The sequence below is a fragment of the Vanacampus margaritifer genome, chromosome 19, assembly GCF_051991255.1.
Source record: "Vanacampus margaritifer isolate UIUO_Vmar chromosome 19, RoL_Vmar_1.0, whole genome shotgun sequence".
NCBI lineage: Eukaryota > Metazoa > Chordata > Actinopteri > Syngnathiformes > Syngnathidae > Vanacampus > Vanacampus margaritifer.
In genome coordinates, this window is record NC_135450.1 from 2927956 (window position 1) to 2950411 (window position 22456).

General features: G+C 38.4%; 1 protein-coding gene across 4 annotated transcripts; it reads right to left on the bottom strand.

The window, feature by feature from the left end:
• Positions 1-128: 128 nt before the first annotated feature.
• lbr (lamin B receptor) lies at positions 129-21349 on the bottom strand. 4 transcript variants are annotated; one of them, XM_077553536.1, is made up of 14 exons: positions 21212-21349; positions 15458-15628; positions 12373-12582; positions 10868-10954; positions 6143-6290; positions 5779-5975; positions 4523-4577; positions 4131-4325; positions 3947-4050; positions 3140-3265; positions 2873-3041; positions 2700-2780; positions 1454-1576; positions 129-1369 (listed from the first exon to the last, which is right to left on the bottom strand). In XM_077553536.1, exons 2-14 carry the CDS (start codon positions 15620-15622, stop codon positions 1209-1211), a joined length of 1821 nt encoding a protein of 606 aa, XP_077409662.1. In that variant the 5' UTR covers positions 15623-15628; positions 21212-21349; the 3' UTR covers positions 129-1208. The 4 variants fall into 4 exon arrangements, with proteins under 4 accessions (XP_077409662.1, XP_077409661.1, XP_077409660.1 ...); XM_077553535.1 differs by lacking the exon at positions 21212-21349 and adding an exon at positions 18214-18351 and having other exon boundaries at positions 10868-10951; XM_077553534.1 differs by lacking the exon at positions 21212-21349 and adding an exon at positions 18214-18351.
• Between the last annotated feature and the right edge of the window lie 1107 nt (positions 21350-22456).

The window sequence follows — 22456 nt, forward strand, 5'->3', positions numbered from 1 at the left end:
TGAATATGTCAAGTCTGTAGGATTTAACTAATTTAAGTGTCCGGTCCTGAGATGCCCTACACAGCCAGGGAGTTATTTTTACTTAAGTGAGTCAATAATGAATATTAGAAAAAGCTGAAATGAGAAAAGACTTTCTGTAAATCTTTATTTGGGCTGCAACATGTGTACAGATAAGATATTATTTTGCAGAGGTACTTACTTTCCTGTTACTTCCAAAGTAAAGTATTTAATAAAATGAGATGAAATATGGCCGATCTGTAAACAAAACCACAATGGCCTAAATTGAATTAAAAAACACACAACATTAAATATCGATAAAGAAAAATTACTATGTTTTGCCTCCCCGTGAAGAATTAGAGCAAAGATATTTACAAGTCCTTCAAATTCAAACATTGCTACTTCTGTTGTGATCAATACTGAGCTTCCAAACAATGGCGATGCAATTCACATCTGCATGTTCTCACAGTATAAACATGTCATTAACATGACATTAAAGCTTAATTGGAGAAATTGAGGTGTAAGGGGAATGTTGCAAAAGTTCAAAAGCACAAAGCTGATTTGCGAAAGCAATGGGACAAATGAAATCATGATCATCGTGAGGTTCTAAATCACATCAAATCTACTATGGAATCCATTATGTAAGGAATTAAAAACACAACTCTCAAGTCAAACACTAGGCATCCATACAAAATTCCAGATTGTACAAGAAAACATCTATATTGCAAATGTGTGGAACAATACTTGTATGTCCTGAGATAGAAGAAAAAGTTATAGTTGCGGTGTACAGCTTATTTAGATCCCACCATTCACAAGGAAGGGCTACTTATACAATCATTAAACAAATAGTAATTGGAGCTAAAAAAAAGGGGAAAAAAGTGGTTTATTTTACCTGAAGTATAAAAACAAATGCGTATATACAAAAATGTACATCCTACAAAGACTTCCCTTGCAGAAACATTATTTTGGCATCAAATTGCAAAATATTACATTTTCTTCTCCATTCTTTTGCAAATAGTTCATGATGCCAACAAAAGTCCTTATTAGTTCCTTTAAAAAACCTTGAAATGTACTGAAGCGCAAAAAAATACACAATCAAGATGTTAAAAATGTTTTCTTTTAAAATTAGAGCGCAAAAAGAAGTTTTGGTGTGTACGAACATTTGTGGCTGTAATACTGGCTCTAAAAGTGTCCAACCAACAGCAGTCCCCTCAGTAGACACGTGGGATGATCCGGTAGCGGACCGTTCGGCAGTATTCGTCCCAGGCCGAGCCGTACTTCCTCCTGCAATCACTCATGTCCCGAGAGTCGCGGTGCACCAGCAGGATGATGAAGTAGATCATGTAGTACCATGGCAGCAGGTGACTGAAGCCTACACGTGTGTCAGACATTGATGAATACAGTTTGTAGATGTGTAGGCAATTTTCACTGGACAGCATCTGTGAAAGTGACTTACCGCAGGGTATTGACCAGGCCAGAGCCATGATGAGGTCACCTAAGTAGTTGGGGTGACGGACGACCCCCCACCAACCAGACACCAGCAGACTCTTTCCTGTTGCTGTGGGGATGGTCCTCATGTCTGTTTTTTGTTTTTTTTTTCAAAGAAAAATAGCACGTGGGAATCTTTGACTGTCTCACGATTCGATTCAGAACAATTTTGATACAGAATGATTGACAATGATTTCTGCTTCAATTTATAGATGTGCAAAGAATCGTCATGATCTACTCCAATCTAGTTTGCAAGATAGAATGACAAATGGAGACATTAAAATGTCTTTATTATTTTTATATTACTTACATTTATTAAGTTTTCAATTGTAAGGAAAGTGCCTTTATCCACAAAAACAGTGGATCACAACTGCTACTCTATGTAGCTAGCTATAAAAAAATTTTTTAATCACTTTTACAGTATATTCTGCCTTCCCTCAGCAGACTGACTGACAAACAGTTTATTACACTCTATCTTAAGTTAACTGTAAATCTTAACACACAAAATGAAGAACAATACACATAGTGCACGCTGAAAAAATACAAACGCACTTTGATTAGCTTGTTTCCCGAACGTAGCTAGCTCAAGGCTAACGCACTATGGAGAGCACCATTGACTCGCTAACGCTAATTAGCGCGCTACTCGCGGAACTTTTATCACTCAAAAGAACAGCTATTAATACAAAACGCTTCAGGAATGTGTACAGAGAAGCATCTTAACATCACTCACCCGCATATGCTCTTCCTAAGCTGCAAAAAAATAACTTTTATTGGCATAACTTGATTGTGACTTTTTTTCTTCTACTCTCTAATGTTGCTACAACTTAACAGTGTTTGAGAACACGCGGAACCACACTATCCTGTCCCTAAGTGTCCAAATCTTGTACAACATGAACAGTGCTCCCAATAAAGGCACACACCAACAAAGGCAAGACAGTATAAAATAATTTAAATAAAATAGAGACATGGGACATTTAAAATTGATTCTGAATCGTACTAAATGAAAATCGGCATTCTTATGAGAATTGATTTTTTTCGACACACCCCTAATAGTAATAACAATTACATAAAATGCAAATAATTCAACAGTTTGTGCATCATAATTCAATGTGACTGTGTCGCTCCTTCTATTATGTGTGCCTTGGCCACCAGGGGGCACTATAATCCAGATATACAAGGTGTCGCCAGGTAGATTAGGAACCTTCAACACTTACACGACAGTTTGGGGTCTGATGGGTTTCTTCTGAAGGCATTTTTCTCAGAGTTGGATTTTCTGAAGATGTAGAAGCCAATAACTAAAAGAGAGAAATACAACAGAGGAAATGTGATTAATGGGATTCCGGCAATACCGAATGTATGAAATTGATGAGTTGAGCTTTCTTCTCACATTTGAGCAAGACGATGGCAGCGACAGCTGGGAGGCTCAGCGCATTTGGGTGGCTAACCAGATAATAGGCCTGCAGACTGTAGGTAAAAGGCACCCACACCAGATCTCCAAAGGCCAACATGAAGCCAAAGCCATCATGCATCAAGTCCATGGTGGTCAAGATGGCCTCCTGAAATGTCAAGTTTTATACATTACACTCAACTCATCAATGCATGAACTTAGTTTCTAGAAAGTAATATAAGTTCCATCAGTAAGTCTTTTGTGTACCTCGTTCCAGAGGCCATCTACTACATACAGCAGCTGGAAGACATTCACGAGAATCATGGCATAGGACGGAGTGTCCAAACCCTGCTGCTTCATCTCTGCCAGCGCGAATGCAAAGTTGATCAAGCACTGAAAAACACATCCACGGCCATTAGGACACCAATGTACACAAGTTTGCAGGTATGGATCAGGGATGTGATTTGACCAAAGTGAAATTATCTGAAAATTTAGCCGGGGGTCTGGGGGCCGCTGGCACCCAGCTAGGTCCAGGGCAGTGCCCTGGTGGGGGGACAAGGGCCCGGAGCTCATGGGTTTTCCGTGTTTTTAAGTACTTTCAATGCACTCACATGACAAAGAAATAGACAAAACAACAGCATAATTTTTCAATGTATATTGAACTATCCCATATAAAATGGCAGTTTTAGTCAACTCAAAATCAGTCACATTCAAAAACATTGGACTGCCTTTGCTTTTAAAAATTATCACTGAGAATATCGTCATATCTAACTAATGTGATTACTAAGTTAACACATAAATAATGTTGAAGAGTTCAAATTTCATGAACAAATAATTGTATCATGACCAAATGAAAAGTAACTCATATTAGAGCATACCACAAATGTCTTTGTTATAGCAGAAGATGTTATCTGTCGGAGTCATGTGCATACACAATGAACTACTACTAAAAAAATAAAATAAAAATTAAAATCGGAAATTTTTTTTTTGGGGGGGGGGGGGGACATAAAAAAAAGCGGAATTCTGCGAATTAGCGGAAAAATCACATCCCTGATGGATTCAATCGAGACTCACCCAGCCGATTAGTCCTGGACGCATCTCACAAAAGAATTTCAAATCAAAATTTTTAATGCGGGGATTGAGCTCATGCCCCTTGAAGAAGTCATAAATCACATTGCCTGGAAATAAATGAAGAAAAGGAATCAATAAGACAGACAAGGCATAATGATGTGTAAGTTTGGATTCTTCTCGGCCTTACCGGAGCTTCCCCCAAGCGCGTGCTGCTCTGGGGGAGCGTAGCGGGAGCGGATGTATAGGTAGACGCTGAGCAGGATGGAGATGAGGAAGGTAGCCACAGAAAGTTGCAGGAAGTGGCTGTGGATGTAAGTGAGGTCCATTCCCTGATGGAAGGCTGCTGCAACCACTGCGGCGCTCACTGCCATGGCAAAGAAACCTGATGGGGAACAGAAAAACTGCAATTAGGTGTGATACATGATAGCATTAATGCACCTTCTTAATGCACTGACTTCACAAATACTTTGTGATGGCACACTGGCATGTGTTAGGGTAAAAAGTATCTGTTATTTCTATGATGACCTTTTTTGCAAGGTGCTTATGTTCATTGCTACATCAAGACCAGCAGAAGCTTACCGTTGGTTCTGTACTTTAGCCGCTCACCAGATCTCAGTGGCATGCCCTCACTCAGCTGCAGAGAGAGAGAGAGTGAGAGAGAGAGAGAGAGAGAGAGAGAGAGAGAGAGAGAGAGAGAGAGAGAGAGAAGAATTAACAGCTTCCCTCACTTTCACCCAATTGTCCAAAACATGTTGAAGTTCAAAATGGCACCGTACAAAATTATTATGGTCATTATATTATGTGGGAAACAAATTTTTATACACATAAGTAAAAATGTCCAAATTTTGGCTGATTGATTCCCACTATAAATCTTTTTTTTTTTTTATGCACTGTACACCTGAACAGTCTGAACGCAGTCTAATTCTCAAACAATCAAGGCGCACAATATAACACAATTTCACAGCCATGTTAGCTACTACTACTAATTCTCTAGTCTTGTCAAATAGTGTTCACTAACATATTTTACTAACTTGACTGACGTAAAAGCAATAAAAAAAAATTCTGTGAGCTTAGTATGACTTTTATTATGCATTCAACATTAAGTGTGCTTCCTCCTTTGGATCAAATGAGGAAATCAATTGATACTGATAAATACGTTTAAAAATAATAATACTTTGTCCTTCACTCCCCAAAACGTATTTATATGTTTTTTTAACTGTTTTTTTTATGCTAGAGAATAAAGAAGGCTTTGACATGTCGCTTAAAGCAATGGTAGTTATTACAAAAAAACGACCAGCAGGTGGCAGAAGAGTATAAGATCAACCAGGGCCATGTTGCAACAGGCTTATTTCCCCACAGTTCTAAAAAGGTTTGTGAATAATGATGAAACTTATATTCTAATGCTAATTGATGCAAAACGGAAAACAGATACAAATAAACTTTTTTTCCTGATCAAAGAAGAGACTCTAATCTTTCTTTTGGTAGGTTCCATGTTTTTATAGCAATATAACACAATATTATATTATATTATAACATTATGGACCTTGTAAAATCAGTCAGAATCCAGTAAAACAGCAGGGAGTGAAGGGGGTTGCTTCAGTGAAAATGACTGGGAGTGAATGTGTTAAGGTGAGATATCTTAATAAAATGAACAAGGGTTTGCCTTCTCCCGTTCTGTGTTGTTATTACCTTTGCATGACCTATAATTGAATTGCTGGATCTTGCCATGAGGGGAAAGTCATGCGCCCGTTTCACGTGTGTACTTTGTGAATCAGTGAATACGGCAGCTTTGAGCCGAGAAGTCAACGAGATCTATTTTTTGTTTGTTTACTTACCTTTCCCATAGGCAAAATGTAGAGGAGGACCTGGAATAAGATCCACAGGATGACAAAGCCCAGGGCCCGAGCATCCCAAAAAGACTCAAGGGGTGGTAGAGGCGGTGGGAAGTTGACTAAGCTGGGATCCTCCAAGTTGACTTGAAGAATCACAAAAAGAACCCAGGATGGCAAGAAGAGCAGCCAGAAGTACGCCCCTGCGAGACGACAGAATCATCAGAGTTAAGAAAACCAGGTTCAGCACCCCCTCCACTCTAATGTGAGTGATCTGAACACAAATACACAGCAGCGTGATTTGAACTTTACCTGGAGGAAAAAAAAAAAAAAAGTAAAAATGTCTCAGTGCATCCATCCTGGAACTTACCAATTTTGCCCCCAAAGTCAAGTTGGGTGGAGACCGTGACAGCAGGACCCGTAACTACTCTGGGATCCTCCAGTTGTTGCGGTTTGGGCTTGCTATCATCCTTCCTGCGGCGCAGATTGTAACGTCTCTGGTTCTTCTCAGGCTCCATCTTATGAATATTAAAGAGATCCTTAATTAATATGGTAAGTATTCTGAAGGAGTTTAACACTGCACATGGATACTTTACAAAACTTTGTTTTCTGAAATGCATGATTTATGTATCAGGCAATGTTTCTTGCTATATATATATTTTTTTTTTTAAAAAAGAGGCGTGTTTTTTTTAAAAGACAGGGCAGCTTTATTAACAGACACCTCCAATTTCTTCACATTGACTGGACTCTACTGTAAATTGGCTGACTCTGGACTCTAATTAGCTCTAGGAGAAGTCATTGGTTGAGGGGTTCCCATTTAGCGTGTTAATTTTGAGTTAATTTAAAGTTTCTTTAACAGCACTAACTTTTTAATGCATGATTAATGACAGCCCCTTACTTGGAAAGCCTGTACTGGGGGAATTCCAGTCACAACGCAGCAGACACGTCATCCACGTCAAAATTTAGCAGTAATACATTTAATAATAATGCATATATTTGTGGAGACTGGGGTCAACTGGTATTTTGCATTTTTGAAAATGTGCAGAATTTTACAAGTTACTTCATGTTAAAGTCAGATTAGATAGCTCTTAATATGAAAAGAAAAATGCATTGAGCTGTCACCAACGTTTTACAAATGCAATTATGCCATCTATCCATCCATCCATTTATCTATCTATCCATCCATCCATCCTCTACCGCTTATCCGAGGTCGGGTCGCGGGGGCAGCAGCTTTAGGAGGGATGCCCAGACTTCCCTCTCTCCAGCCACTTCAACCAGCTCCTCCGGCGGGATCCCAAGGCGTTCCCGGGCCAGCCGAGAGACATAGTCTCTCCAGCGTGTCCTGGGTCGTCCCTGGGGCCTCCCGCCGGTGGGACATGCCTGGAACACCTCTCCAGGGAGGTGTCCAGGAGGCATCCGAACCAGATGCCCGAGCCACCTCAGCTGGCTCCTCTCAACGCGGAGGAGTAGCGGCTCGACCCGAGTCCCTCCCAGATGACCGAGCTTGCCATCTAGTGGCAGAAAAATGACCTCAACACAAATCAAGACCACACTCGTTTTGTTGTTGTTGTTTTACATCTTTTTAATTTTAACTAAATTTTATGAATTATTACGAAATTATTGTAGCAATGACTAAAATATGAAGCCATATTTCTATTACTTAATTTTTTTTTTCTACTTTTATGTTAACAAAAGTATGAAAACTTGGAAAAAATATGTTATTGTACATTTAGAACAGATATAAAATTTGCAATTAATCGTGAAATAACTATGAAAGTCATGCGATTAATTACAATTGAAAAATGTAATCACCTGACACCCCTAAATTCACAAGGGTTCATATACTTTTTGTAACAACTCTTTACGAAGCAAACACCTAATTAAAATAGGATTGAGGAGAAATGTGCAGCAACAGTGTGACTGCTTATTTTGGATGTGTGACAATGAGACACTTATACCACATTTATAGGTACATAAAACAAGAAACAATTATAACAGGGGTAATGAAATGAAATGACAATGACAGTCTGAGAATGAATTTTAAAAGCCATAATTCGCAACAATGTCGCGGTGCTAAAACGTGTGCAATCTGCTACTGAGCTGCTGTTATAGTACAACATTTTGAAGTCCTTTATAATACATCATCAACTGTGAGCACTAATTCTTTCAATAGTAGAACATTGCTAAAGCAGGAACACATGGCAGCTTAATGGGCAGGATCTTGTGAGGGGAGCCTCTCTCATCACAGCCACCCCCCGACCCACCCCACCCCCCCGGACATGCATGCATCATGACATTCCATTTGCTCTGCTTCAGCTCAAGTCAAAGCCCATTCACATGCAGAAAAGAGAGCTGGACCTGGAACAACAGGGCTTGTCGTGTTATTGAATATTGTCTGTGTGACTACCCTTTTTGCAAATAATTTACAAGAAATCCAAGTAAAGCATTCCATGTCTTCTGTTGCCATGTTGATTTCAATTTGATTTAATTGTTCAGCTCTAGTATGCAGTACATTCCTTAATATTGCCCAATGTTACAGAAATGTAATTATATTTTAAACAATGTGGCAGCTGGCAATGGCATAGGCTCCAGTATGCATGTGACCCTAGTGAAGTACAGAAAATGGATGGATGCTTATAGTTACCGTGGTGCTGAGAGGTGGACTAAATATTTCCCCACTCAAGCAAAGTACCATTAAAAATTTAACAAAAATATCTTGTATGATGCTAACACAATGCTAGAGCATACAGAAGGCTTTGATACAGCTTCTGACATGAAGAGGTGACTTAAAGCAATAGTAGTTATTACAAAAAACGGCCAGCAGGTAGCAGCAGAGTATAAGAGAACAGCCAGGGGCATGTTCTTTTTGCCAGTGTTTTCAACAGGTTTGTGAATAATGATGGAACTTAGCTATATTCTAATGCACTTTGCTACAATATACTTTTTCCTGATGAAAGAAGACTTTAATCTTTCTTTTGGTAGGTTCCATGTTTTTATGGCAATAAAACAGAATATTCTGTGGGCCTTGCAAAATCTGTCAAAATCCAGTAAAACACACCAGGAGCGAAGGGGGTTGCTTCAGTGAGAATGGCTGGGAGTAAATGAGTTAAGGATTCGTGTTGATTCTTTTACTATTTTCCTTCACAAGGAGGTTTGTCCTTAAACTTCCTTTAATCTTCTAAAATATATTGAAATGCTCGTGTATGTCAATATGGATTCTGATTTTAAATTATGTAAAGGAGGCTAAGAACTTCATAAATTCTGCATCTTTCTGCCCCTTCTCAAACTTGCATCTTATCATATTGTAAATTTCTACTCCTTTCCTTTGTTATGTTTTTATTGCTGTGCTTATTGAGAGGAATCAAATCAAATCAAAATCAAATGACAACGACTAAATAGATGTCTGTTCAACAAGTGCAACAACGAGGCCCTCTACTGGACTAATAAGACACTACATCAGCAGCACGTATTTCTCCGCTAGTGTAATGTAATTCATCTGATACTGCGGCCACAGGCGATAAACACACCAACGATAAATTGCCTCATTAACGGCAAAATTTACAAAACTAAGATTAAATTGATTACTTACAAAGATTTTACTGCCGTCTACAAAGACCCGACAAACAATACCGGATATCCGCAAAACGTGTCCGTCCCCAAAAAGAAACGATGAAAAAAAGGCATAACTGTTCACATGGTGTTGTGAATTGATGCTTTATTTTGTTACATCAATGCATATTTTAAGCAGTTTACAAATCGATTTTTGATGCATCGATTTTTGATGCATCGCTACATCCCGAATCAGGAAGTATATGGCATGCGTGGACATGACAGAACCTGACAGAATATTGAACAGAACAGTGAACTGCATCCATGTCAATCCTCAAATGCCCATTAAGATGCAATTTCTGTAGTTTTATAAGCGTTAGATTAATGCTTAGCGTGCATTATTAGTGTGTCACTACCAACATTTTTACGTTATTTGAAGATAAGCGGTTCTGTAGGTAGATGGATGGATGCTAACTTTATTTATGCATGGCTGTTTTTCTCTTTTGAATTCCATCCATCGCCATCCTCTCGTTTGCCCATTAAGATGCAATTTATCGACAGTATATTCATACTTAATGGAGTCAAATCAAAACTATTTTTTTTACAAATAATGTCTTATGCGGCCCCATTCTGATTCTACCTGTTTTTATCCATCCCAGGGGGGGCGGCCATTTTGCCACTTGCTGTTTACTTTCCCATTCAACTGCATTAGTGTGTTGTTAGCAAAATATAGATTAAATCGTTTATTCGTTAACTTTTGGGTGGTATTATGTCTTTCTCCATTACAACATTTCATGCATTTACTTTACACATTTACCTGCTTTGGTCGAAGAATAATTTTTTTGTTTGTTATTATTCAGTGCACTAATAAGGTCTATTTTTCCTGTTGAATGTATTACAGGCAATATAGCGCTATAACTGATGTGTGTGCATTATACAGAGTGCTATACTAAACTGTACCTATTTTTTTTTATTACTTATATGCACCTATTTATGTTACACTGACTATTTATGTTACAATATAATTAGTTTTTTCCTCTGGATGGCTGCATTTTAACATTAATCCACTTAAAATTTTTTCTTACTTTGAATAGGTAAAATAAATATTTATTAACATCAGCAGATATTGTGCTAAAAAAAATTCAGCTGTAGCGTCTAGATTAGTTTCCAACTTCATAGTCATGCTTAAAAGTAAACAGTTGAATCTGTAATATTTTGGACTTCAATTTATTCTGAAGACTAAAACTCATGAAGTTGTCTATTTCATTTTGCACTTTTGTTAATTAATTACAAATGATTCCAAAATCAGTGTTCTGTTCTTTCAAATTATCTGACAATGGTTATTAAAAATGTTATGCACCAAAAGTACTAGTGGTATCAGTATCGATGAGTGCTCAAGAGTTTAGTAAAAAAAAAAAAAAAAAAAAGTGATATCGAACATCTCTAGTCCCAAGTGATGTGGTCATTATAGAGTATTTGCTAGAACACAAGGCGACAATCATTAAACTGTCAACAAACACTGCTTTTGTGATTAAGTTAAACTCACCTCATTTACTTTGCTTGCAGTGTTATTCTCCTCTTTGTTTTCATGTCTATTGTTGCGATTGTTCTCAGCAGCCATTGTGGGTTGCTGCTGCCAAACAATGAAGGGAGAGTATTGGAGACGTACATGGACAAAAAGACAAATGTGGACAATGGAAGCGTGACAGTGTTGTGGTCAAAAACATGAATCACAAGCTTTTTCATGTTAGGACTCTACAATGAACTAGGCAAAGTGCAATTTCTGCAGAAATTGCGTGGGAATGCTGAAAAGCTGAATGCTAAGATTTGAATGCATGTGTTTAAATCATTTCAGTGAAATTATAATCAATTTCCTGATATGATAATCAGTTGGTATCGAACCATTGAATGTACTAAAATGTGATCCAAGCGGGGTTTGAACCCAGGTACTCCGTGGTGGAAGGCAATTGCTCTAACCACTGAGTTAACTTTTCATGTTTGAAATTATGGCTAATGGCCTATTTTGAAAAGTGTCATCTGATGCTGAAAGCTAACATGCATTTAATCATTTCAGTGAAATTATAATCCATTTCCTGATATGAGTCAGTTGGTAAAATTTAGAAAAATTTAAATTGTCTGTCTCATTCAAAATAAATGGGGAAAAGTTGATATTTAATGTTAAATTGTGCCAATACTGTAAGTATTATGGAATCAGACGATATATACTAGAGAGGTGTGCATTTTTGAAGCAAGTTGAAATTTGAATGGTGTAAATCGGAAGTAATATGTGGGAGTTATTGCATGGCAAAAAAGTGAGCGGAATGATAAGTGCCTGAAATAATAAAGTTTAGAAACAACATACGCTGTTCAGCATTCCAAAAATAATGTGAAATACATGCTGAGTTTGGCAATGCAACTAAGTCTGATAGTCCTATACATACACTTAGAATAATACACTAAGTGGTGTGTCGTCTGTGTACTGACTAAAGACTGAAATCAGCTCTCGATATGATGTTAGCATTGCCGTGCGATAACTCCCACATATTATTTCAGATTTACACTGTTCAAATCTCAACTTGCTTCAAAAATTCATGCCTTCCGGGGAAAATAACTTTTTCCGTCCCACTTTCATACATGACACATACCATCATGACCAGCTGTCTGATACTGCTCAGGAAATGCATTATAATTTCACTGAAATTATTAAAAGCATGTGTCCCCTTTCAGCATCAGATGATGATTTTGAACAAGACATGTTAGGTCAGCGGTTTGAGCAATTATCTGCCAAACCTGAAGCTCTGGGTTCAAACCCCACTTGGACAGCTCTTAAGTACAAATGCAATATTGACTAGTAATTATTTCACTAATAATACTTTGTAATTTTCACATAATTCTTTCACATCTTTCAATTTACTTCATTAGAATTCAGCTATGAGCATTCAGCATTCCCACGCAATTTCAGCAGAAATTGCACTTAGTCTAGTTCTAAACACAATCCTCATTTATCTATTCATTTAGTCAAGAGAGGAATAAGACAGCTAAACCTCTTACCAGAGGACTGAGTCGGACTTCAACCATTTCCTTCAACTTTGCATCCCTGCGTGACGATGGCGAGCCCTCTGTTATCGCCGCAGCAGCGGCCGCCGCCGCTGCACGTGAGGAAGAGCGCCGCGTGGTCCTTGCCGGGGACCGGGAGCGGCTGCGACGGCGGCCCGGTGATCGGGAACGAGAGCGGGACCGCGGCTGGAAACCTGAAGAATTCTGGAGGCAACAGATTTCAGTGTTAAAATTAAATGCACATTTTTGTTGAACACGCAAATTGAAGGACAATTAGACACATATTAAATCAATCAACTTGCTAGTATTAAAATATTGATTGTATAAATGAAATGATTACATTTTGCACAGGTAACATCCTATTTTCTCCATTACTATTTGGCATTTAGCCTTTATTTCTGATTGCAGAGGTTTTCTGTCACAGTGACACTAGTGTGCATCTCTGCGCGCATGCTAGTGCTGCTTCTCTCCGCTTTACTTGCCATTCATTACAAGGCCGAGCATTATAAAAAATTAAAAAACACTCTCAAGGAGCAGATGTTATGAGAGAAGTAACTGTGTGGTAAACGGTCAACCTAACTGACCCCAGCTCCAGATGCTACTCACTAGGCCACGCCCCTTAAAGCCACACATCGACACACGAAAGTAATGAAATGTAAATAAAGCGACTTAGGGACTTAGCGACTGTTGTTATACTAATTAAAAGTTATTATTGCCCATTGAGCCATGGAATCTACTACTTCAACTGAAGTTCACCTGTCGGTCGAAGAGGCACATTTAGTCGGGGCTCATAGAGTGCAATATTAACATAAAATTGGAGTTCGCTAGTTTGGAAACAGACGCTTACCTTCTTTCGTCTGTTGTTTTTACCAAGTTAATCAAATGGCCAACTTTGCCGGAATTCCCACCGCTCGACCTATGAAGTCAATGCCGTATCTCCTTACACCAGAGCTGATTTAAAAGCTTGTCGCAGGCTCTGGGTCTCTGGGACGAGATGCTACGCTAACACCTCAATATACCTTGTCAAGGTAAAGGTGAAACTTGTTTATCATGTTAACTGACTTAGTTTTTGTTATTTTTACACATTCTCTTATTTATTAAAACACTGTGATGATGTTATTATGTTGACTTGCAACATGCAGTCATTTCATGATTAAGGCTATGTATACACGTAGCCGGGTTTTTTTGCAAACGGGAGATATTTTTCTGCGACTTGCCCTGTCATCCATACGTCTGCGGGGATATTTTTCATTAAAAACTAAGGTTTCTAAATACTCCGGCCAAAGTGAAGATAAGTGTATTTCTCCAGCTCCGTGGAACAAAGTTTTACGTCGTCCTCTACACACGTCACTCAATCACAGACCTTAATTTGTTCAAAAAGAAGAAAAAGAAAAAGGCATGGATTCGCTTCCCCACCGGGGCGGGGAGACCATGTTTGTAGGTGTGTGTGGTGAGCGAGTGAGTGAGTGAGTGAGTGGGACGCTTTTTAAAATGTTGTATTTTATCCTCTTTGTTTTCCTCTAGGCTCCGTTTATGATGTACTCATTGACTGTTTACAAGTATTATTTTTAATAGTTTTTTGTTTTTTTTAAGTCTTGTATGCGCTGACAGCACTGATCCGCATATATACAGATCAGCGGCTGACAGTCCATGCTTGTGTGATGTATGGTGAAGTGACGTCAAGAGATGAGCAGTATTTGGCTAACTACTGCCACCTAGAGACTTGGCATGCATCTCATTGCAGGCCCAATTTGTGGAAGTGGCGTCGCCAGACGGAGGCGTATTCTGATTGGATAGGATTTGGGGAACTGTTGCCACCTTAAGGTCTGGAATTGTTATGAACGTACTTAAAAACGCATTAATGCAGTTAGCTGTGGATGTTTTCGTTTCTACAAACGTGGTGGTGTGGACACTATTTTTTCTACACCCAGAGGAGGGAAATATCTGTTTAAAAAAATACCCTGCTACGTGTGTACATGGCCTAAGACGCTGAAAGGACGAGATCCAGATTTAAAAACTCCAAGCACAAAGACCGATCCTCCCAACTATTAACTCATTTGCTCCCAAAAACGTATAAATATGTTCTATTCTAAATAGTACCATGCTCCCAAAGACGTTTGAATGTTTTTTTTTTATGCTAGAGCATACTGAAGGCTTTGATGCAGCTTCTGACTTGAAAAGGTTGCTTAAAGAAATGGTAGTCATTAGAAAAACGGCCAGAAGGTGGCAGCAGTGTATAAGAGATGAACCAGGGCCATGTTGCAAACAAGCTGATTTCCCCACGGTTCTAAACAGGTTTGGGAATAATGATGAAACTTAACTATATTCTAATGCTAATTGCTGCAAAACGGAAACAGATAGAAATATTATTTTTTTTCCTGGTGAAAGAAAAGACTCTAATCTTTATTTTGGTAGGTTCCATGTTTTTATAGTAATAGAACACACACATTCTGTGGGCCTTGCAAAATCAGTCAAAATCCAGTAGACTGGGAGTGAATGAGTTAAACAAGTCAAATGCACTCAATAGTTTTGAAGAAGGTACATTTAAAAACGAAGCTGTGTGTGTGCAGTTAGAGTGGACGCTATCTGGCTAATTAATGTGATTTGAAACACGTAATTTAACACATCTGTTACTGTTAATCTTTGTCAGAGTGTATGTTTGCGGGTAAAATATATAAACATTGATCAACTAACCTAGTAAAAAAAAAAAAAATCAGCGTTGGAAATCCGCGAAACTGTTAGGGCTGCCTTGGAGTTCTATATGTTGATTGGTGCTACCCACCGACAACTTTTCTCTTCATCACTAGGTACTGTATGCAATAAAAAGCTACGTTTGGTTTACGGCCTTCTCTATTTGTACAACCGACCGGACAGCAAGATATGACTATTTTAAAACATAATCGATTAGATACAGGACTATACGCTGTACAAGTTTCAACGGTTTCAAGATAGGCAAGCGGTTCTCTTGCCGTCCAGCGTCCCGTTCCTATCAGGTCTGTGACGTCACGTGCAAAAGGTCTATATCACACAAAAATGGCATTGCAACATTTTTTAAATCCACTGTAATTTCTGGCCCTACCTTCATGTCCTGCTCCTTGAGCTCAAGCTCAGTTCCATCCTTGTAGATGACCGTGTACAGCTGGCTTTTGGCTTCAAAAGCCAGTACCTTTACTTCATAGTACAGGTTGCTGCCAGGCCAGCGGCCCATCACCATGTCCCCTTTGTGGTACTTCACACTTGGCATTGTCTTCTACAGCAACAAGAAATATGAAAGAGAAAGAATGGGGGGGAAGTCACAAGAGAGTGAGAAAAAGAAGCAATGTTAATACATGTCATGATTTCAAACTAGCATACAGGAAATGTTCAGGCAAAACCAGAAGTGAAGCCACACATTTAAGATTGATTAATTACCTTAAAATAGAATTCTCCAATTTAAAAAAACAAACAAAACAAAAACCTAACTTCCGATTGCAATGGATTTAACTCTAGCTCTTAATTTTGAGGGGAATAATTTCAAACAAGAACAGAAAGTGCAGAGAGTTTCCAGGATCAGCAGCATCTCTAAAAATTTATAGCAAAAAAAACAAACATTAAATTTAAATTAGTTCCCTGAAGTTAACATATTGGTCTATCACTATTCGTTAGGCACATGTTAAATATTGCAATAATATCGATGTCGCAATTTGCAATATTCAACAAGTATATTGCATATCGCATGTTTTTCTTGAAATGTTTATTTTATTTTTATTTTTTTAAATGTTTTTCCAGTATCGGGCAAACCTAATATTTACAGACTTTTCCTGCTCTTTTGTAATGCACAAAGATGCCACAAAAAGACATCTGAGCCCTGACGTATATTGAAGTGATACATGGCGACTAATAAGGATTCCAGCATGACTTCACTGCATGTACACACTTATGAACAGGCCAATCCCCCCCACCCCCACCAATTAAATCATCTGTGGTGTATTTACAGTTTATTAGTATAGGTAATTAATGATTAAAAGCCTTAAGGGAGGTGTCATTACTTCTTGCAGTTTTACCTTACTGTACCGTTTATTGGATTATGTTTTGGGGCTTTTTTGTTTGTTTTTTAACTAAAGAAGACCAATTATTCAAAAGGGATGTGTTCATATTCCATCACATTTTGTCATAAACATCCTTGAATAATGAGTTATAGTTTTGCACAGCAGGTACATTACTATGCAGCGTATATAGCTGCAACTACAGTAGCAACAAATTTAGAATGGTAAAAAGAATCCTACTATAGTCTATGCCAGTGGGTACAATACGGTGGGCCCACGCAAGGTCAGCATTATACATCATTAGTGACCAGGGACACTCTGTGTTGAAAACCAACACTAATGCAGAACTGCTGACAGGTTGTCCCGCTGGGTTTAACCAGAGCCACGTGTCATCCGGGGAAGGACGTCCAGCCACTTCTGGCAAACAACGCTTTCACTGCCGCTGTCCATTTTACCAGCTGGTGTGAAGAAAATCCATTTCACAAATGCCACTTTCCCAAATGAACCCTAACTGATGACTAGGGCTGGGTTTAAAATATCAATATCGAATTGATATTGATCGATATTGCCCAATATCGATTCATAAAACTATGTATCGATACTTTTAAAACGGCCTTTTCCGGTAAATTAATGTGCCCGAGGCGAGCACGTACTTGTTCAAAACCTCGTTTGAGCGTTGTTCAAATGCGCCTTTCTGTTACTCAGAGTAGCCCAAAAGGAGCCCAGTGCTTACAAAGAAAGGAAACAGCTCAAGCATGAGCTGCTCCAAGCTGCTGATCGCTATATAACTTTAAAAATGGGCTGCGTTTTAATGCAAGCGGATCACATCGCTGGTCTCCCTCTCGAAAAATACATACACCGTTTAGACAGATGCACTATGGAAAAGCTTTTCTTTTTGCAGTAGTTTTAAATGGCTTACCTTAACTGAAATTCTGCGTCACATTGGAGCCAAAAGTAGAATCCTGATCGTTTACTGTGCATCTTGCTGATCTAAATAGTAAATAAGTCATACTACACTATAACTTACACAATACCACGGACTACTTCTTCTACTTCCATTTGATGGTTGTCAAATACTTTTGGTTCATTAGCGCCCCCTTCTTTAGCATAGATACCTATGGCTGTACATTAAATGAATGAAAAAAGCGAAAGACTGAACACAAATACCCCCCAAAAGAAGTAAGGTAAGAAATTGGACATAAAAACATGCATAATTATGCACTATGACTGTGTCTCTTATGTCAATTTGTTTTTATTTATTTATTAACCACTGGATCACAGGAATGTGAGTGTCATGATTTGCCAAAGTGTTTTTGCCACTTTATTTACATAGCGCTGTAGTTGTAATTGATTTTAATTATTATTTATTGTTTTGATCAGATCATGTTCAATAAAATTTACATGATAAATATAAATGCATTGGATTCAATTATAAATGTAAATATTCATATTTGTACTAATGATCCAAGTAAGAGAAAGAAGTTTATACTATTTGCAGCATTGGTACTTCTGAAAATGTCTTCCAAATAAAAGTAAAAGTGGTACTGCATAAAATCCTTAACTGAAATGAACTCAAATAGATTTTGGAAATCTGAATCGATACCCAGCCCTACTAATGACCACAGCTTTACCCTCAAAGTTATTTCAATCATTTTCAGGGGGAAGGTTTTGAAATCAGAGTTCAGTAGAAAGCAATGTAGTGGTAATGCACAAACTAAAATCCAATTATTAGCAGCAATAAAACCTTTTTTTTTTACCAACAAAAAGAAAAGCTGATTTCACTCAAATACTTACTGGCGGGTTGGCTTACCAGGATTACTAGAGGCAGGCAGGCAAAAACAAACATGTACCAAAGCACTAACCAAGCTTAAAATTCAGAGGACAGGACACGCCCAAAGTTACTCCCTGTGATCATACTACTGGCTTGTGTCCTGGTCCATATGGGATGCCACTCTTGGATTTGAAATGCAGTTTCCCATCAGATGGCTCGGAGGCCTGTGTGTGTGTGTTGGGAGGGGCAGACTGGGAAGTGTGGGGGGCTTTAAAGAGTCACACCCACTACAGAAAACACCAAGCTCCACCTGGTATGCTCCTTTGAAATGCAGCATGTGAATCAGATTGGGAAAAAGTGCCGCCACGGATCTGATAACAGACCCGCTACGCTACCATAACAACTCTTCTGGTCTTTTATGTACTGCAGCTCCTTCTGTGATGTAGAAAACGCTTCCATTATAAAAACACAAAACAAAACATAGTATATGCTTGATGCCATAATAATTCAATGCTAATTTATGTCATTGTCATGTTAAAATGTAATCAATACTTCATTTTCGGAAATGTAACACTACAATAAAAGACAGTAACCAAACTTTATACAGTAACCCTCAAACATCAATTTACAGCTAGTAAAATGATAACCATGGGTTATTATTGGTGTTGCATTTTGGCAGTGATTATTATGCCGTGACTGGCAACACCTGCTAGCTTTAATTCAAACGGCTCTGATTGGTCAATCGCCAGAGCGATATATTTTTGGCCTGGCATCAATTGGCTATTTTATCGTGATTGTGCGCATTTCTTGCCTCGCTTCACTACGGCTGGGTATTGATTTTAATTTCCTCAATCGATTTGACTACAATTCACAAGAGGTCAGTTTGATTCGATTTTCCCAGATTCAATTCACTTCAGTTCAATCCGATATTGATTAATTATGGAACATCAATTCTTCTTAAATGTCAAGGACATGATAAAAACTCCACAAAGATTAAGTTCCATAATAAATTTTGGGGAGGCAGTAACTGGTTAAATTATTTGGTTTATTAACGAAAGTAACACGTGTTAAAATCATTTAAGTGTTACACAAACATTAACATCAGCAAGGATGACATGAAAATATTGTTAAAATTCTAATTTAATAATTGTAAATATAAACTTAAAATATTATGAATTGTCTTAAAGTGGAATAAAACAGGTATTTCCGAAATGTAAGAAAATACTTTTGAATTCATGTGAACAGTACATTTTAAGAAAACAGTAAGATAAAAAAAATTGTCCTTTAAAATTCTATTTTCGTCAGTTTATGGGAAAAAAATAGATATTTAAATTATCGATTCATGGTTTTAATGAATCGATATTGGGATCATTTTTTTAAACCCAGCCCTACACTTCACCCTCTCCTGTCTTTTTCATGAAGTTTTCATTTTGTTTTGCCACCAAAAATATGCTATTGACAATTTCGAGCTTAGGCTACAAGTCAAAATGGCGGTCTCAGTAAAATAATGCCCTCCCATCATTGGAATGCATTAGACTTTGGATTGTTGTAATTTGATTTGTGAGGATTATTTTGATTTCAAAACGTGATTAAATGTTGTTTGACTACTATAACAACAATCTGCCTGGCTTATGTACTAAGCACTGGCAAAAGCAATATGATACATCGTTTGTTTTCACCTAAAGGAAGCATTCTTATTGCATTGCGGAAATAGAAATGCCCGGATATTCGGAATTGTCAGCCTTAACCATAACCCACAGAGCAGGGTTATTAGGCAGTGGGACACACTTTGCATTTTTTCAATTTGTTTTCAGCAATCAAGTTTTCTATTTATTTAATTATGGAAAATTCATCAACATAGAGCAAATCCAACTCCATCATGGCAGCATTACCAGACATATGTGTCATGGGATTCGCGGCAAAATAACTAAAGTATTTCAATAAACACTTAGTAAAACATGGGCAGTGGATATTTTGTCGTTTGTAATTGTAGTTAAATGTACAGTATTCACGGCAAAATAGTTCGAAGTAGTGAGTTGCCAGTCACGGCAACAACAAAAAATCCACTTCGTAAAACAAAACTGCTCGTTCACAACTCCCGACTGGCTGCAATAAATGGCAAACAGTACTGTAAAGAAGAAAACGGGGGGGAAGCAGAACAGTATTTGAACCCGTGATGTATGGCAAATAATTTTACAACAAAATAACAAAAATCACTTCAGAAGTTCTTACATAAATTGCTATGCACTCCACTGCCCAAACCGGTGCTATTAGGCATTCCATGTTTTCTTTTGTGTCACTTGATACACTTTTAACGGCACCAAAGTGACCAAGAAATAGAAGAAAACACGGTCTCAATTCCCCTTAATGGCTGTTTCTTTGACGTTAGCTTTAAAAACCGACATGGTCCCGCTCGCTGACAGGAGGGAAAACGTCATGCATTCAAATTGTGTTGACGAAAAACACACACACACTTAAACAGACACACTCGCACACACACGTGTACAGATATACACGCACACTCACGCACGCACACACTAAACGCTTTCTGCCGAGAACCTAGCGGTGAAAAAACGTGCCCCTCAAGACAGCTAAGGCGTGTGGGGCAGAAGCAAAAACAAATAGCAAGTAGGTAGCTACTCGCAGTAGCGTTCAAGTCTGAATTAGAACGTCTTCCTAATCGTGAGTTAATAGTGTATAATGCCTGCACTTGCTGTATGAACTTTGACGCTACTTAGTCGTGACGTTATAAATTTGTAACAACGCAACCATAACCAAGAACAAAACGATGCCATGAAACCTATCAAATAGAACTATGAATCTTGGTAGAAAAGATATGAAGCTACGGTTTTGTTTTGGTTTCAGTAAAACCAGCGGAACGAAGTCCTTTCCAGGAACTAGTCGGAGTCACTAAACCTCAGAGCTAACCTCCACTCAGAGCTAGCAAGCAGCTAAAGCCAATAAAGTCTCACAAAAAGAAACAGAAGCGATTTGATTTTACGCGTCACAAACGTGCGTGAGAAACAGATGCACTTACCACTTGGTGAGATAAATCCAAATATGGCGAAAACGGCTTAAAAACTTCCCACGACAAACTTCCGACCTAACAAATCAATCTTAATATTTAGAATTGCAAGCCCGCCAACGTCTGACGTAGGCGTGTATCTCCCGCCCTCTCGCTAAAAGCCACTGGTGACCAGGAAGGCGCGAAGGCGTCTGATTGGCCAGCTCCGCATTATTTCAAACGGTTCAGCATGATCTCATTGGTTGCCACAAGATTTTAACTGCGTTGGAACGCGCGCGCGCTCACACACACACGCACGCACACGCGTGCAAGTAAACGCACAGTTCAGTTTTATGGTTTGTGTAAAATAAGGTTGTTGGGCTTCAAGAAATAATTTACAACAATTTAGATAATGCAGCAATCCTGAAACGTCTATAATTGTAAACATAGTAAACAGAAAGCTGCACTGCAATATTACACCACAAACTGCAATAAGCAATTGCGTCAATCAATGTAAACTGACAGAAGCACCACAATAGATGCTTTACTGATAGATGTCTTACAGGCACACATGCTTTTTAGTTGCCTAGTCCAATTATGGTAACATTGGCAGCTCAGGGTGTTTTCCTGTTTCAGCGCTTCGCCGCTTAGCCTAATATGGCTTCAAGTCAAACAAAACCTCAAACGAACTGCAGATGCACATGCAGACCTCGATCTGTCACGCCCTCAAGCAACAAACATTTTACAGCCAATAAAATGCAGGAAGCTTCCTTTCATACTTGCACTGACATTCATTACTGCAGGAGGCTTGCATTGCAACAGGCAACAGTATGACATTTAACCTCATATAAGTCTCATATAACTTTAAAATCCACAAATTATTAACAATTTGAGTTAGAATGTTTTTGAACTGAGTTTGTCTGCCAAGCTATGATACATTTATACACTAGTGTGAGGTCAACAGCTGAAATGCTGCATGGAATCTATCACCACCGGGCCGCGCACAAGTAACTAACTAAGTTAACTCATTCACTTGAAGCCGTTTTCACTGAAGCAACCCCCCTTGCTCTCGGCTGTTTTACTGGATTTTTACTGATTTTGCAAGGCTTACAAAATATTGTGTTATATTACTATAAAAACATGGAACATACCAAAAGAAAGATTAGAATCTTTTGTTTCATCAGGAAAATAAATATATTTGTATCTGTTTCCGTTTTGCAGAAATTAGCATGAGCATATAACTAAGTTTTATCATTAATCACCTACCTGTTGAAAACA

Bases quoted from the DNA above. Each gene is read 5' to 3' on its own strand.
- lbr (XM_077553534.1), bottom strand. From the start codon at position 18,249: ATGTTTGTTTTTGCCTGCCTGCCTCTAGTAATCCTG. The intron at 12,583-15,457 runs GTAGGGCCAGAA...TGTTGCCTCCAG, and splicing joins TCAAGGAGCAGGACATGAAG to AATTCTTCAGGTTTCCAGCC. The intron at 5,976-6,142 runs GTAAGTTCCAGG...GTCGTCTCGCAG, and splicing joins TGACTTTGGGGGCAAAATTG to GGGCGTACTTCTGGCTGCTC.